This window comes from Bos taurus, chromosome 16 (assembly GCF_002263795.3).
Source record: "Bos taurus isolate L1 Dominette 01449 registration number 42190680 breed Hereford chromosome 16, ARS-UCD2.0, whole genome shotgun sequence".
NCBI lineage: Eukaryota > Metazoa > Chordata > Mammalia > Artiodactyla > Bovidae > Bos > Bos taurus.
The window spans coordinates 72,711,344-72,729,589 of record NC_037343.1 but is presented as its reverse complement, the minus strand read 5'-3'; the positions used below and the strand labels follow the sequence as shown (position 1 = coordinate 72,729,589).

The 18,246-nt window shown below is 46.4% G+C and overlaps 1 protein-coding gene across 8 annotated transcripts in view; it reads left to right on the top strand.

Moving 5' to 3' along the window:
• Window positions 1-18,246, top strand: part of HHAT (hedgehog acyltransferase) — a 376,524-nt gene that overhangs the window by 283,154 nt on the left and 75,124 nt on the right. For 7 of the 8 annotated variants that reach the window (XR_003029814.2, XM_024976884.2, XM_024976889.2 and 4 more), the window contains one exon: window positions 12,612-12,756. Coding sequence is in view for 6 of the 8 variants with exons in the window: in XM_024976884.2 (XP_024832652.1) it covers window positions 12,612-12,756 (145 nt within the window). In the remaining 2 variants the exon portion in view is untranslated. Of the gene's footprint in view, window positions 1-12,611; window positions 12,757-13,055; window positions 13,313-18,246 lie in introns of all 8 variants that reach the window. The other variant, XR_003029815.2, reaches the window with a different exon arrangement.

The following is an 18,246-nucleotide window of genomic DNA, read 5'->3' as shown; positions in this document are numbered from 1 at the left end:
CTTATATACTGCAACTTTGCTGATTTTATTGGTTCTAATTTTTTAAATAGATTCTTTAGTGCCTTCTACATATAAGATCATGTCATTTCTGAACACATAATTTTTCATCCTTTAAATTTGGATACTAGCCCTATTCATTTTTATTCATCAATTCTGTATTCCTACTTTTGGTCTCTTAGGTGTCATTTTCTTGGGAGATATGTTAAACCCCCTTATGTAATGGTGAATTCCAATTTCTCTTTAAAAATCGAATTGTTGTTGCTATTATTGAGGTCCTAAAATTGGCAGTTGGTGAGTATCAACTGTTGCTAAAGGAACACATGCATGAAGTATTTGTGGAACAAACATTTCTTGGAAATCTACTTTGTATCTGACACTGAAGAGACAAATTTCTTGAAGATTTCAGTCTAAAGAAGACTCACTGTTAAACACAGATGTGAGGTTGTAGCAGGGAGTATGAGGACACTGAGTTAGAGAAGCCCGTGTGAATCCCTGCTCTGTACTTACCAGTGCGTGGAACCTGGGGCCAGTTTAGGTAAATTGCCCTTTTACTCCCTTCTTTGTAAAATGGGAATAATTGTACGTACTTTGCAATATAAAAAATTGTGTTATCTAATATCTATAGATCAATGCTACCTATCCCTTAGGTTATATGCTTATTCACTCAGTTGTGTCCGACTCCTTGTGACCCCATGGACTATAGCCCGCCAGGCTCCTCTGTCCATGGGGATTCTCCAGGCAAGAGTACTGGAGTGGGTTGTCATGCCCTCCAGGGGATCTTCCTGACCCAGGGATGGAACCTGGGTCTCCCACATTGGCAGGCAGATTCTTTACCATCTGAGCTACCTTAGATTAGAAACAGAAAATAGGTGACCAACTCTGCCAGATTTAGGATGGCCTAGAGCCCTGCAGGCTACAGTCTATGGGTCACAAAGGGTTGGACATGACTGAGCGACTCATACACACACACATACACACTCACTCACTCACTCACTCACTCACGTAAGTAGCTGTGAACTGGGTAGACGAGAACCTGAACTTGCTCTGGACAGCACAGTTAAAAGGTGGAAAGCGAGAACCTGAACCCAGTTTGGGCTGGTCCAGAGCCGTTGTTCTCCTGACACTGAGCTGAAGCTTGAAGAAAGAATAAGAACACATTCTTAGTAGAGCAGACAGCTTGTGCAAAGGCACACAGATGTAAAAGTGTCTAGATAGCAGTGACTAGTGATGCTGTGTCACTGATAAAGTATGGTAGGTCTTAAGGTTGGAAAGTGAAATGGGCTGTAATTGTTAAGGGGCTTCCCAGTTTGGATTTTAGTCTGTAAGCAATGAGATCAGATCAGATCAGTCGCTCAGTCGTGTCCAACTTTTTGTGACCCCATGAATCGCAGCACGCCAGACCTCCCTGTCCATCACCAACTCCCGGAGTTCACTCAGACTCATGTCCATCGAGTCAGTGATGCCATCCAGCCATCTCATTCTCTGTCACCCCCTTCTCCTCTTGCCCCCAATCCCTCCCAGCATCAGAGTCTTTTCCAGTGAGTCAACTCTTCGCATGAGGTGGCCAAAGTACTGGAGTTTCAGCTTTAGTATCATTCCTTCTGAAGAAATCCCAGGGCTGATCTCCTTCAGAATGGACTGGTTGGATCTCCTTGCAGTCCAAGGGACTCTCAAGAGTCTTCTCCAACACCACAGTTCAAAAGCATCAATTCTTCAGTGCTCAGCCTTCTTCACAGTCCAACTCTCACATCCATACATGACCACAGGAAAAACCATAGCCTTGACTAGACAAACTTTTGTTGGCAAAGTAATGTCTCTGCTTTTCAATATGCTATCTAGGTTGGTCATAACTTTCCTTCCAAGGAGTAAGTGGTCTTTTAATTTCATGGCTGCAGTCACCATCTGCAGTGATTTTGGAGCCCCCAAAAATAAAGTCTGACACTGTTTCCACTGTTTCCCCATCTATTTCACATGAAGTGATGGGACCAGATGCCATGATCTTGGTTTTCTGAATGTTGAGCTTTAAGCCAAGTTTTTCACTCTCTACTTTCACTTTCATCAAGAGGCTTTTTAGTTCCTTTTCACTTTCTGCCATAAGGATGGTGTCATCTGCATATCTGAGGTTATTGATATTTCTTCCAGCAATCTTGATTCCAGCTTGTGTTTCTTCCAGTCCAGCGTTTCTCATGATGTACTCTGCATATAAGTTAAATAAACAGGGTGACAATATACAGCCTTGACGAACTCCTTTTCCCATTTGGAACCAGTCTGTTGTTCCATGTCCAGTTCTAACTGTTGCTTCCTGACCTGCATACAAATTTCTCAAGAGGCAGGTCAGGTGGTCTTGTATTCCCATCTCTTTCAGAATTTTCCACAGTTTATTGTGATCCACACAGTCAAAGGCTTTGGCATAGTCAATAAAGCAGAAATAGATGTTTTTCTGGAACTCTCTTGCTTTTTCTATGATCCAGCGGATGCTGGCAATTTGATCTCTGGTTCCTCTGCCTTTTCTAAAACCAGCTTGAACATTAGGAAGTTCACGGTTCACATATTGCTGAAGCCTGGCTTGGAGAATTTTAAGCATTACTTTACTAGCATGTGAGATGAGTGCAATTGTGTGGTAGTTTGAGCATTCTTTGGCATTGTCTTTCTTTGGGATTGGAATGAAAACTGACCTTTTCCAGTCCTGTGGCCACTGCTGAGTTTTCCAAATTTGCTGGCATATTGAGTGCAGCACTTTAACAGCATCATCTTTCAGGATTTGAAATAGCTCAACTGGAATTCTATCACCTCCACTAGCTTTGTTCATAGTGATGCTTTCTAAGGCCCACTTGACTTCACATTCCAGGATGTCTGGCTCTAGGTCAGTGATCACACCATTGTGATTATCTGGGTCGTGAAGATCTTTTTTGTACAGTTCTTCTGTGTATTCTTGCCATCTCTTCTTAATATCTTCTGCTTCTGTTAGGTCCATACCATTTCTGTCCTTTATCGAGCCCGTCTTTGCATGAAGTGTTCCTTTGGTATCTCTGATTTTCTTGAAGAGATCTCTAGTCTTTCCCATTCTGTTGTTTTCCTCTATTTCTTTGCATTGATCGCTGAAGAAGGCTTTCTTATCTCTTCTTGCTATTCTTTGGAACTCTGCATTCAGATGTTTATATCTTTCCTTTTCTCCCTTGCTTTTCATTTCTCTTCTTTTCACAGCTATTTGTAAGGCCTCCCCAGACAGCCATTTTGCTTTTTTGCATTTCTTTTCCATGGGGATGGTCTTGATCCCTGTCTTCTGTACAATGTCATGAACCTCATTCCATAGCTCATCAGGCACTCTGTCAGATCTAGGCCCTTAAATCTATTTCTCACTTCCACTGTATAATCATAAGGGATTTGATTTAGGTCATACCTGAATGGTCTAGTGGTTTTCCCTACTTTCTTCAATTTAAGTCTGAATTTGGCAATAAGGAGTTCATGGTCTGAGCCACAGTCAGCTCCTGGTCTTGTTTTGCTGACTGTATAGAGCTTCTCCATCTTTGGCTGCAAAGAATATAATCAGTCTGATTTCGGTGTTGACCATCTGGTGATCTCCGTGTATAGAGTCTTCTCTTGTGTTGTTGGAAGAGGGTGTTTGTTATGACCAGTGCATTTTCTTGGCAAAACTCTATTAGTCTTTGCCCTGCTTCATTCCATATTCCAAGGCCAAATTTGCCTGTTACTCCAGGTGTTTCTTGACTTCCTACTTTTGCATTCCAGTCCCCTATAATGAAAAGGACATCTTTTTTGGGTGTTAGTTCTAAAAGGTCTTGTAGGTCTTCATAGAACCGTTCCACTTCAGCTTCTTCAGCGTTACTGGTTGGGGCATAGACTTGGATTACTGGGATGTTGAATGGTTTGCCTTGGAAACGAACAGAGATCATTCTGTCATTTTTGAGATTGCATCCAAGTACTGCATTTCAGACTCTTGTTGACCATGATGGCTACTCCATTTCTTCTGAGGGATTCCTGCCCGCAGTAGTAGATATAATGGTCATCTGAGTTAAATTCACCCATTCCAGTCCATTTCAGTTCGCTGATTCCTAGAATGTCGACATTCACTCCTACCATCTCTTGTTTGACCACTTCCAATTTGCCTTGATTCATGGACCTGACATTCCAGGTTCCTATGCAATATTGCTCTTTACAGCATCAGACCTTGCTTCTATCACCAGTCACATCCACTGCTGGGTATTGTTTTTGCTTTGGCTCCATCCCTTCATTCTTTCTGGAGTTATTTCTCCACTGATTTCCAGTAGCATATTGGGCACCTACTGACCTGGGGAGTTCCTCTTTCAGTATCCTATCATTTTGCCTTTTCATACTGTTCATGGGGTTCTCAAGGCAAGAATACTGAAGTGGTTTGCCATTCCCTTCTCCAGCGGACCACATTCTGTCAGATCTCTCTACCATGACCCGCCCATCTTGGATTGCCCCACGGGCATGGCTTAGTTTCATTGAGTTAGACAAGGCTGTGGTCCTAGTGTGATTAGATTGACTAGTTTTCTGTGAGTATGGTTTCAGTGTGTTTGCCCTCTGATGCCCTCTTGCAACACATACCATCTTACTTGGGTTTCTCTTACCTTGGGCGTGGGGTATCTCTTCACAGCTGCTCCAGCAAAACGCAGCCAATACTCCTTACCTTGGATGAGGGGTATCTCCTCACCTCTACCCTTCCTCGTAAGCAATGAAACAACCACCAAAGCACCTTGCATAGTGGAGGGTCAGAGTGCGTGTGCTTCATGAAGTAGAGGGAGAAAGGTCAGAGGCCAGTGTGTCAGTTAAGAAAGAGACTTCTACAGAATCCAGAGCAGAGATGAAATACCCTGGATGTGGCCGTGGCTGTGCTCAGTCACGTCTGACTCTTTGTGACCCCATGGACTGTAGCCCACCAGGCTCCTCTGTTCATGGGATTTCCAGGCAAGGATAAATGGATTGCCATTTCCTACTGCAGGGGACCTTCCCAACCCAGGGATTGAACCCAGGTCTCTTGCGTCTCCTGCATTGGCAGGTAGATTCTTTACCACTGAGTCACCTCGAAGGTGGGTAGTGGAAGAGTAGGAATACAGGGTGAGACAGTTTTGTCAGCCATTCCAGAACTTTTAGCAGGAACCTAGCCACTTAATATACGGCTTAAGCTTTCCGAGTGTGCCAGGAACCAGTTGTTCGCTTAGTTATTTGAAAGTCCTCTGAAATTCCTTCATATGCTGCATGGATTTGGATCCCGAGTTATAGCCTCTTCTTTTTTTTTTTTTTTTAAACTCAGCTGGACATCCAAACTATGGAACAACTTAAATTGTTCTGTTTAAGCAAAACCGGCTTTGTCTTTACCACTGCAGTGACTCTCTCTCTCAGGAGTGTCCACTGCTAGTTCGATCTGAATTGAACTAGCAAACAGAGCTTAGAAAATTTAACTTCATTGAGCAGTGAATTTTTGATGCTCTGTACACACATAGGAAGGAAGTGTTACTTTCTGACTGCCTTCATATGTTTATTTGGCTTGGCTATAGGATGGAGATGGGATAGTAAGGAAGTCAGGAAATTCTGGAACTTATGTAAGGCAATGGGAGAAACAATTGCAAGGTAATTATTGAGCACACACACAGTCAGAGTGGGCCTTCAGTGCACAGATTGAAATATAGGCCACGCTATCCTTCAGGTGTTGTTGGAGAAGGCTCTTGAGAGTCCTTTGGACTGCAAGGAGATCCAACCAGTCCATTCTGAAGATCAGCCCTGGGATTTCTTTGGAAGGAATGATGCTAAAGCTGAAACTCCAGTACTTTGGCCACCTCATGCGAAGAGTTGACTGATTGGAAAAGACTCTGATGCTGGGAGGGATTGGGGGCAGGAGGAGAAGGGGACGACAGAGGATGAGATGGCTGGATGGCATCACCGACTTGATGGATGTAAGTATGAGTGAACTCCGGGAGTTGGTGATGGACAGGGAGGCCTGGCATGCTGCAATTCATGGGGTCACAAAGAGTCAGACACGACTGAGCGACTGAACTGAACTGAACTGATCCTTCAGGAACTTACCATGCTGGTGGTAACATGAGAGAGAAGGGTAACTGGTAAAACACAAACAGTGGAAATGACCCAGGTGCCTTGAGAAAGGAAGCAAGGGGAGCAGTGTCCTGGCAGGTTGGAACAGAGATGGGAAGGAACCCTGGAATGACTTTGGGGTTTAGGTCCTCCTAATCCTGAGCGTTTCACTCTGGCCACCGTTCTCTTTCACAGGACGCATCATTTTTCTTTTGCTGTCTCCGATCTCCTCTTTCTGGCCTGTGGGATGTCCACCCCTCGTTCGCCCTCCCTGGGGTGCACCAGTCTCCCCCTCTGCCATGTCCTTCTCCATCCTCTCTTACCCTCTGGTTAGTGTTTTTATTAGAAAATGAAAAACTTCAGTGATGATGTGGAAGAACTGTGTCCAGCTGCTCAAACCCACCCAGTTCCTTTTTTTAGCTTCTCCCCCACTTAAAAATAAATAGCATCAGGTCCCACTTGCCAAGCGTTTGTCACCGTCTCCAGCAGCCATTCCTCCTCCCCATCTGCTCCCCCAGATGCTTAGCCTGTCCCCTCCTCCTGTCTCAGCCTCATGTGCTGTCCCTCTGTGGACAAGTGTGGGGCCCACGGAGCACAGCAGCCCTCAGCCCTGATGCACCATCTGCCTCTCAGCCCCATGGCCGTCTGAGCATCCATTCTGACCCAGATTCCATGGACTGCAGCCCCCCAGGCCCCAGCTTGTTTGCCTGGCCAGTCCTGTGATTACCAGGGACAGGATGTTGACTGGAAAAGATAGACGAGTTGCCATGGAGATAAGAATAAACAGGCATGTTGCAGCAGGAACTGCAAACTTGAGTGACAGAAGTTTAGCTGGGCCCTAGGTTTCCTTTATTTGGGTTACATGCCTCACCTTTGGAATCAGTATTTTAGACGGAAGTTTGGAGCCACCACTGAACCGTCGTTAGAACGTTTCCGCCTGCCAGCTCTGTTTGTTTCTTCTGTCAAAGACAGCGAGCTCGCCCAGAGGAATTGGAGGTCTGTCCTAGGCCTGTTAACCAGGGAAAGTGAAAGTGTTAGTCGCTCAGTTGTGTCCGACTCTTTGGGACCCCATGGGCTGTATGTAGCCCACCAGGTTCCTCTGTCCATGGGGCTTTTCTAGGCAAGAATAATGGAGTGGATAGCCATTCCCTTCTCCATGGGATCTTCCTGACCCAGGGATTGAACCTGGGTCTCCCACATTGCAGGCAGATTCTTGACCAGCTGAGCCACAGAGAATGTACTTCTGGATGCCCTGAGGGGTTCACTGTATCCAGGCCCCAAGCCCACTACCCATTTTTGGGTCTGAAGAGTGGGTTGTATTGATGTTAACATGGAAAGAATCTGCCCCAGCCTGTCACCTCAGTCAGAGTCTCTACGGGAGAACTGGTCAACCTCATCGGGGAGCAAAGTGGCACCTTTCCGTGTGCTCAGCCTCCAGTTCTTCCTCTGTGCTCCGGGTTTCGGGGCTCTGGGTGCGAGGAGGTTGGAACTAGTGGTACAACTTGTCTGAATGTGACTGAGGGGGCTCAGGAGGCCCCTCCTATCTCTAATTTGATGCCAGATGGTAGAGAGGATTGGTTAGGGGGGCTGGCACTGGGGTGTTGTGAAGGAATGCTTTTCCTGATCTGGGATACATTTTTCTAGGCCCCAGGGAAAAGGGGGCGCGTTTTTGGCATTGCTCCTAATTAGAGGGCTTCCCCGGTGGCTCAGTGGTAAAGAGTCCACCTACCAAGCAGGAGATGCAGGTTCGAGCCCTAGGGGGGAAGATCCCCCAGAGAAGGAAATGGCTACCTCCAGTATTCTTGCCTGGGAAATGCCGTGGACCGAGGAGCCTGGTGAGCAACGGTCCGTGGAGTCACAAAGAGTTGGACACAACTTAGCAATTAACAACAACAACCTAATTAGAGAACGGGGAGCTGCTGTGCCCCATGGGCCTCAAGAGAGGTTAGCTCAGTATTGAGTTAGAAGGAAACCTTTAACCCTTTCTCTAGGGGTCACTGTTGTCACTTTAGGTAGAACGATTCTGTGCCACTCATTGCATTGTGTTTATGATCTTTGGCCCCTGCCTATCAAATGCCACAGTTACCTTTTGGCAATTGTGTTGTCCTTGGGATGACCAAAAATGTCCAGCAATTTCCAAACGTCCCCTGGGGAGCAGTGCCACTCCCAGTTTTATTTTTTTGCTGCCAGAATATTGGATGGACACAATCTCATCTATCCTCTGAGAAGAGACCATGACCAGATGGGGCTCTCTTTTGTCCTGATACATTTACGAAAATGAAACTCTGTTTACTAATCATTGCCTTATCTGATCAAGTTGGCAGTTCTTTACCAACGTGATGGATTTTCATTGCACAATGTTTTTTTTCCCCTCCCGATTTAGTTTACAATTCCTCAACCTGAGTTCTCCTACCAAGGGAGTTTACAAGCACCTACGCCATTCAGAAAACTAAGATTATGGCATCTGGTGCCATTGCTTCATGGCAAATAGATGGGGAAACAATGGAAACAGTGACAGACTTAATTTTTTGAGGCTCCAAAATCACTGCAGATGGTGACTGCAGCCATGAAATTAAAAGATGCTTGCTCCTTGGAAGAAAAGTTATGACCAACCTAGACTATATATTAAAAAGTAGAGACGTTACTTTGCTAACAAAGGTCCGTCTAGTCTAAAGCTATGTTTTTTCCAATAGTCATGTATGGATGTGAGAGTTGGACTATAATGAAAGCTGAGCACTGAAGAATTGATGCTTTTGAACTGTGGTGCTGGAGAAGACTCTTGAGAGTCCCTTGGACTGCAAAGAGATCCAACCAGTCCATCCTAAAGGAGATCAGTCCTGGGTGTTCACTGGAAGGACTGATGCTGAAGCTCTAATACTTTGGCCACCTGATGCAAAGAACTGACTCATTAGAAAAGACCCTGATGCTGGGAAAGATTGAAGGCAGGAGGAGAAGGGGATGACAGAGGATGAGATGGTTGGATGGCATCACTGACTCAATGGATATGAGTTTGAGTAGGTGATGGACAGGGAAGCCGGGAGTTGGTGATGGACAGGGAAGCCTGGCGTGCTGCAGTCCACACGACTGAGCAACTGAACTGAAGCCAGGAGGATGGGTGACTAACCTGTGAGGCTTGACCCTGCACGTGGACCTACATCCCAGAGGATATGAAGGATCACAGGGGTGATGACAGTAGTCACCACAGGACTTCAGGGGAGAGTGTGCAAAAGAAAAGAAGTGCTTAAAGTGGAAACTTTGACCCTGAGGGTCCCAGGGACTCAGAAAGTTGTATTTATTGATGGAGCTGGCTGGGCCAAGGGAGTATACCCTTCCAGCCTTAACCAGATGGCATTTTTGCTTCTGGAAACCTTGAATATGGTACTTAATCCCTAGGGTTCTTGAAAACCAGTGGCAAATGCCAGATGGTGCCCAAGATAGAAAGAAATCCCCGATGTCAAATCTATCACCTTCCCCAGTGTGTCCAGGGAACCTGAAGAGGGAAGACGGGATGCAGCCAAGACTTGCATCCCCTTCGCTGTAAATTATTACCCTCCTGTGGGTCATCCGGACAGGTTCTCTTTTTCCTTCCTTCTGGCCCGTCATTCTGCCCTCCCAGTGATTCACCATGAGGAGATGCAATGTTCTGTCAAGTGCGCTTCTTGTTGGCAGGGCTAATTTTGTCAGTTCAGAGGATGGGGCTTTTAGTTAAAATTAGGTTTTTGGCTTTTCTGTATCATCATCTATTTTGTCTGCCACCCGCGTGCCCCGGGGGTAATTAAGAATTGCCTGTGAGCATCTTCATTTCTCCTTAAGTCTTTCTAGCTTATTGGTTCCAACAGCCCATGCTTTTAACATTCTTGTTAGTTTTCTAAAATAAATGAACTATTTCTAAAGATTGAATTGTAGTGTGTCACTTCAGATTTTGCATCTTCCCTCTTGTCTCTGAGATCAGAGGCTCCTTTGCATTTGCTATTATTCTGAGTTTTGTTTTTCCTAAGCAGAAAGAGGAACTTACTGAATCATGTAGCTGAGAGAGATACTGGGGTAATCAGAGAATCAAAGGAAGAGCCGTAGGAACCAGGGCCTCAGGTGCTGGAAAGAGGATCCCTGTGTGTCCAGCACTCACTCACCTTGGCACCTCTTCCCTTGCTGTGTCTCCTGTCCCCCCAACTTCTGTCTCCTGCCCCCCAACTGTGCATCTCACCACACCCTGACCCTGGCCAGTACCAGGTAACCTGGCAGGTGACCAGGTAACCTGGTTGCTAAACACAGCCCCGTTTAGCAACCCAAGGCAAGGGGTATTTTCCTCGCTCGTTATCTCTGTGTTGATTGTTTAATATTTGTTACCATTTCCCACAAAAGGAGAACCACTTTGAGCTTTAACCAGGCAACTTGTGCCCTTCTGTAATTGACATTAAGAGGGGAAAGATCAGTAGGGTCTTTGAATTCCCATAACAGGATATGAAGTTGGGGAAGCCTGATGGGGTTTAAACAGAAGTTCCTCATGTTCCTTAGACATCAGCTGTGTTATCAATGGTGCCTGTACTGGAATTATTTGGGCACATTTATGTGGATTATAGCCACCCATATTTTCTTGATCTATTTTAGATTTTCCCCCTTTCTCCCCTCTTCCTCTTACCCTGCCTTCTCAGTCACTGCTAACTGAGTCAGTAACGCTCAGGAAGTATCTTCCTCTGCTCAGAAATGTGGAAACTGGAAGATTAATGTCTCCTCATTCTCAGAGGTTCTTCTTTCTTTTAAAGAAGAAGTCGTGTCTGACTCTTTGCAACCCCATAGACTATACATGGAATTCTCCAGGCCAGAATATTGGTCTGGGTAGCCTTTCCCTTCCCCAGAGGATCTTCCCAACCCAGGGATTGAACCCAGGTCTCCTGCATTACAGGCAGATTCTTTACCAACTAAGCTATCAGGGAAGCCCTCTCAGAGGTTAAAAGTGCTGAATTACATGCGTCATCTCCATTTCTCCTTCATTACCAGTTTCTATGCTCTGTAGTTATCTCTGATCTGGTCCTGTTTGACAGCATCCACTGTACTTGCTTGTGGCCTCTTAGAGTAGGGGAGAGACTAGAGGTCATCTTGTCTGGTGGCCTCTAACCAGGGGCATGTCAGCACCGCTTGAGAGCTTTCCAGAACAACCAGGGGCAGGCAAACAACTTAGTCAATGCCTGCTGTACAACTTATCTATGGGAACGCCACACCTCTCACATATGGTGGCAGCAAAACCATGCTCCAAAATGATGCTGGAGGAGAGAGCCATGAATGGGGAGCCATAAGGGAGCAGGTATATCTGAGCATGCCAGACCTGTGACTGGCAGGAGAGAAACGGGCAGGGATCAGGAATTCATTTCTCAGCACTTTTCAGAGGATACTGATCAGGGCTTTCAGAATAGCCACAGGTGATCCTCAGCAGGGTCACCAGGAATAAGTGGTTCCTGCTGGAGACTCACGCTCTGGCTTAGTCCTTTTGCCTGCTATAAATTTGGGCAATTTAGAATTTTGTTTGCCACTGGAGCACAGCTGAAATCAAATGCAAGTGACCCCAGAGATGGGCAGGCTTCAGGAATGTGTTCAGGAACAATCTCTGGAACCCTTGCTCCCTCTCTGTGTCTCTGGCTTAGGCTGTGGTATTTGTCAGAAACCCTGGGTTGTGCTCCACCTGGTTCTCATTCTAAATCTGCAGTCCTGAAGGACACTCCCTGTGCACGTGCTGCTGGGGCTCAAACATGCCAGGCACGTCACAGTGATCTCACTCAGTAGGGTACCAGAAAGATGAACCCTGAAGAATAAAGGCTTTGTTTACTTTATGAAATCCCTGAGAAAATATTAAAAGGGGCGGGGGAAGTGCAGTGAAGACCTGGGATGGATGAGCAGAACTGTTTACCATCATTGCTGGAAAACGTCTCTCCAGTTCCTGCGTATTTCCAGTGCTAGCATTAGACACGATCCTCTCATACTCCGACAAGTTCACTGTCAATGGGTCTGGCACCCTGAACTCTGATTCCAGAAATGGGGTTGGCTTGTTCTGATTCTGCTGCATGCTCTTAGTGGGGTTCCTCCTTAATAGTGGGTCAGATTTATGGGGCAGGGGCTTCCCAGGGTCTGGTTAACTCCCTCAGAAGATCGCCCTGATCTTGACTCATCACATGGCATTGTTCTTGTTGTCATGGAGAGCAGTTTAAACAGTTCTTGTACCTATAGATTTAATGTGTAGGAAACGTGTGGAGCCATTTCAGCTGGATCCGAAACAACTAGGTTTGGTGTTTGTGTTACACGTGTCAGGAGGAAGCCCATTTTGGCAGTAGGAAGCAACTCGGGAGTGTGTCACTGCGCTCCTTAGACCAGAATGAGCATCTTGCAGAAATAGTAATTTTTCAAAAAAAAAAAAAAAAAGCTGTTTAAATAACAATCTACCTCAGGCTCTAGAAGGAGGCATCCTGAGCTGGTAACAGAAAGACTGCGTGACGTCTCAGCCCGATTTTTTCTTCCCTTGTGATGAGATGCCTTCTCGCCTTTTCCCCCAGGCCCAGTTCCTCTCCCCAGGAGCTCGCCGGCGATTGCATGCTGCTCTTGCCTCTTGTTCCACCTCCATGCTGATTCTGTCCAACCTGGTGTTTCTTGGGGGCAGTCAAGTCGGGGAAATCTACTGGGATAGGATCTTCATACAAGGTAAGTTGCTGTTCTCAGACAGCTTCTTGTTTTCCGCATTTATGCAGTCGGTATCACGTGTGGGGCAGGCGGAGGCATTCCTTGCCTTGTTCACGGTGTGTGACCTGTAAAAACACCAGCCAGGGCAAAGTCCTGGATTTAGCTGTGGCTTTAGCTGTCCTCTGTTTTGATGTACCTCTTGTCTGCTATGCTGATACTTAACTTCGAGATGGACCATCCAACTCTCTCAAAATCTTTCTCTGCTGCTAGGTCATGTCTCCAATTTAAACATTTTTCCTAATCTTCCCTACTGTCTGTAGATCAGCCTTCATTATACTGAAGAGTTTGACTTTGTTCCACTGACTACTCTGAAAGTCCTACCAGGAGAATGTTCTAGAAGCCCCTTTGTGGTCTCCTGCTGCTGTGGGCACAGTGCCTGGCTGGCCACACCTCTTCGCTGTGGATCTTTTTGTCTGGACACTGGTTTGCCGGCACCAGCAGCCAGCCTCACATTTAATGAACATGTTCAGTGTTCATATATGTCTCCATGTCCACAGCACCATCACACCTGCAGCAGGTAAAGTGCTAGTTGGTGGGCATTATTGTGAAAAGATTGCATTAATAGTTGATCATCCTTTATTTGTGTTCACCCTCTCCTTTGGGCTAAAGCCGAGCGTTGCATCACTCCCTGAAAAGACCTGGAAGAATAGGAACAACTCACGGAGCACATTACTCAGCCAGTTCACTGTGTGTTCAGAGCCAAGATCCCTTGTTCTCTTGCCCTGACCAGTGACATGGTTTTGTGCTTTTGGTTTGGCAAGTTTTGCCAAGTGGTGATGACGTGACCCGGTCATGGCTAGGGTGTTATCTCCACATCTGGGTCCCCAGTGAGCCAGTGATGCTTTTCACATCAGAAATAACCAGACACAGCTGCATGGTCCCAGGGTGCCAGGCCATGTGTGTAAACTGTGGCGGGCTTGGGTGAGCCAGGCTCAGAGGGACCAGGAGAGAGCCCTGTTGGGCTTTCATCTTGTTACCTCCGTACCCCTTTGATCTCGCCCTCAGAGAAATGTTTTTGCTGATAGTTCTTGAAAAGACCAGGTAATTTGTATGTGGAAGCCGTCCTTGAATGAAGATGGGAGGTAATGGGGCACAGAGGACCAAAAGATAAAAAACCCTCCTCGAGGTGGGCGACAGAGCTGCTGACTCTTCCTGCCTCCTCCCACCATGCCTAGCACAGTGCAGAGACCACGATGACTCTGAAAATGCTGCCTCGGGCTTTGCTGGTCACCTGAGCCAGAAGGCTCTAATCTTGGCTTCAGTAAATAAACACTCCAAGTGTTTGCTGCTTGCAAGGCTCTGAGGAGACAAGGGTGGAAGAAGCACAAATGTGGGAGCCGGACGTGCAAATAGATACGTGTCCGTAGAGTCAGATCACCGCTGGGCCAAATGCATGAGGGACTGCTGGAGGTTGCAGAGTGGAGGGCTGACCTTCCCGTGGAGATTGAGCCTCACAGAGGAGGGGACATTTGGACTGGAGTTTTGAACAGTAAGTCAGAACTTACCAGATAAAGAAGGCAGGTATGTGGGGGTAATTAACGGTAGGGGCTTTGTCAGATCACCCCAAACTCTCAGTAATTTTTTCCCCATAGAAGTTTATTCCTTCAGCAGTTCAGTGAGGGTCCGGAGACTCTTTCTAAGCAGTGACTTCAGGACCTAGACTGTTTTTATTCTGATTCTTCACCTTCTTGTTCTGGCATCATGGTGGCGATGAGAACACGGAGCGGGTGGTGTCACCAGGTACTAAATACCCCCACCGAAAGTGACACTAGCCATCTCTGCTCACCTTCCTTTGGCCAGAACCAGTCATGTGATGACCCCCCTCCTCCACCGCCAGGTGCAGCAGGAAGACGTGGGGGAGCGCACAGGTATAGTGGACTGTGGCATAGCAGGACAGGGCGCACGAGACAAGCTCTGGAGGTACCCAAGAGGCAGTTAAAAATGTGAGCTGGCGTAGGGGAGGAGGGGGGCACAGAACCACTGCGACGTGGGAGACAGGGCATGAAAGTGGCGGGTGAGGCCATGGGAGTGAATACAGTTTGCCAAGGAGCATGCCCAGAGTGAGAAGAGACTAAGTGGGTGGTAAAACCTGGGAATGCTGGCCTTTGAAGGGACAAAGAGGTAGTAGCGATAAGATGTTTATCCTCTTTCTCAAAGGCATGAAGATCAAAGCACAATTTGTCCTGTCCCCCCGGGAGCTAATACCAGGCACATTGGGGAGCGGGTGTCAGGGCTCTGAAATACCTGGTCTGCTTCTGGTTTGTGGCTCCTATTGTGATCTGCAACTGGATCTCTCTGTGTCCTCCTTGGAGCTGGGCACTAGAGTCCCAGGGGAATGCTTCTCTGAATCTGGAGGGCTCTAGATCCATTCCTGTCTGGGCTTTGAGGCCACGGAAGCTCAGCTCAGAAGGCATCGTCTGTGTCAGAGATTGTTCACATCAGCATGGCCCCATCCCAGCTAGTCTGTCCCATGGGTACCCTCAGTAAGGGTAGGTTTCTTGGAGTTTTGGCAATTACAATCCTTGGTGTCCCACTGTGGATCTTTTGTCCCCAAGTGATTGAATTTAGATATCTCTTGGAGGAATGTGAACCAGATGGTGCCAAACCCACTATCCTTGAGAAGTCTGGATTTCTTTTCATAATGAATCTGATTGACCTGATAGAAGATCAGTATGAATATTCATGTTTTGGTACAACAAAGTATTCATGCGTTTATAGGATGCTTCCTCAGACTCTGCTGGGGATATCATGTTAGTTTTCTTAAAAAAAAAAAATCTGAATTCTGAAACTCATCTGGCCCTAAAGGTTTCAGATGAGGGACTGTCGAGCTGTACCTGAAGCTGCTGATGGATGAGCCAGGACTTCAACATCCTAGTTGTCTTTGGCTGCTTCTTTTGGCCACGTGATCAGGACCTGTTTTTCCAAGACCCATCTCTATACATTGAGGAAAAAGGGACAAAGCGAGTGAGGAGAGGTCTCTTTGTAGAGAATGGAGAGCAGTTAAGCTCAGTCTTTAGATTTCCAGGTTTCATGGGGAGGTAGCCCTTCCGCCAGGGGTAATCACCCTGGGCCCTCTGTGCCTTGATGGGCTGGGACTTGCTGAGACAGAGAGGAACGGTCCTCCACCTCCTCCCAAGGTGCTCAAGGGGCATGGGGATCTTGGAGGAGGTTCCCAGTGTCACTCAGTGAATGGGATGTGGATGCATACGCGTCTTCGAGGACAGCCTCATTCATTCTCAGAAGCCTTTGCCCAGGATCACTGATGTCTCTAGAAGTATCTCATGATTAGCCTGGAGGAGCTGTCTTAAGGTCGGTATCTCCAGCTCCAGTTCACTGCTTTAGACACGGATTTGTTTGCCTTAAGCTACGAAGCTTGTTTTAGTAAATACCTAAATATTTGGCTTACGTAAAGAGCTCTCTCCTGATCTCTACACTGTTGGTGATGTGAGGCTATTAAAAGCAGACCCTTCCCTTTTTGCTGTGCACACTGCCCTGCTGTCCTTAAAAGTGGGCAGTGCCAGCCACGGGATAGAAATGCTGACTGACCCTCTAGGGGTCTCCTGCATGTCACACACAAGCCATCTGTATCAGTGTTATCTGTGGTGTGGAGATTGGAAAAGTGATGTTCAGTTAATTCAGTGGAGAATAAAGATACCATATCTTTGCCTTCAAAGAAAATCCTCCAACCTTTACTGTTGAAATTTACTTCAAGCAGCTTGAGGAATGTGAATATTTAAGCCTATTTTATATGTATTTACAGGGACTTAGCTGTGTTTAGGGTTCTGAAAAACTGTGGCTGAGGATTTGGTCCCTGAGCCTGCTGTAGAAGGGACCCTGCCGTGTCATGCTTTGCAGAGGCAAACTTCAGTGGCTCTGAAAAGCATTTGTTGATGGCAGAAGCTTTCTCATGTCTGTCTTAAGTCCTTGATATTGAAGTGTAAGTTGATTTCTTGAACAAGTAGTTGATGACTACTCTGTAACTCAAGGAGAAGGCAATGGCAACCCACTCCAGTGCTCTTGCCTGGCAAATCCCATGGACAGAGGAACCTGGTAGGCTGCAGTCCATGGGGTCACTAGGAGTTGGACACAACTGAGCAACTTCACTTTCACTTTTCACTTTTATGCATTGGAGGAGGAAATGGCAACCCACTCCAGTATTCTTGCCTGGAGAACCCCGGGGACGGCGGAGCCTGGTGGGCTGCCATCTGTGGGGTTGCACAGAGTTGGACACGACTGATGCGACTTAGCAGCAGCAGGTGTAACTCAAAAGTATCATTGTATTACAACTCCAGATCTGTGAGACCATAAACCAACTGTGGTCTTAAGCATCCCAGCAGTGCTTTGTCATCTGGACACAGTGAGGAGGAAAGGCAGCCAATAGGGATGGGTATTTAGAAAAGAGCTGGATTTAGAAAAGGCAGAGGAAGCAGAGATCAAATTGCCAACATTTGTTGGATCATAGAAAAAGCAAGAGAATTCCAGAAAAACATCTACTTCTGCTTTATTGATTACACCAAAGCCTTTGACTCTGTAGATCACAACAAACTGTGGAAAATTCTTCAGGAGATGGGAATACCAGACCACCTGACCTGCCTCCTGAGAAATCAGTATGCAGGTCAAGAAGCAATAGTTAGAACCAGACATGGAACAACAGACTGGTTCCAAATTGGGAAAGGAGTACATCAAGGCTGTATATTGTCACCTTGCTTATTTAACCTCTATGAAGAGTACATCATGAGAAATGCCGGACTGGATGAAGCACAAACTGGTACCAAGATTTCTGGGAGAAATACCAGTAACCTTAGATATGTAGATGACACCACCCTTATGGCAGAAAGTGAAGAAGAACTAAAGAGCCTCTTGATGAAAGTGAAAGAGGAGAGTTAAAAAGCTGGCTTAAAACTCAACATTGAAAAAACTAAGATCATGGCATCCAGTCCCGTCACTTCATGGCAAATAGATGGGGAAACAACGGAAACAGTGAGAGACTTTATTTTCTTGGGCTCCAAAATCACTGCAGATGGTGACTGTAGCCATGAAGTTGAAAGACACTTGCTCCTTGGAAGAAAAGTTATGACCAACCTAGACAGCATATTAAAAAGCAGAGACATTACTTTGTCAACAAAGGTCCGTCTGGTCAAAGCTATGGTTTTTCCAGTAGTCATGTATGGATGTGAGAGTTGGACTATAAAGAAAGCTGAGCACCAAAGAATTGATGTTTTTGAACTGTGGTATTGGAGAAGTCTCTTGAGAGTCCCTTGGACTGCAAGGAGATCCAACCAGTCAATCCTAAAAGAGATCAGTCCTGGGTGTTCATTGGAAGGACTGATGCTGAAGCTGAAACTCCAATACTTTGGCCACCTGACGCGAAGAACTGACTCATTGGAAAAGACCCTGATGCTGGGAAAGATTGAAAGCAGGAGAAGGGGACAACAGAGGATGAGATGGTTG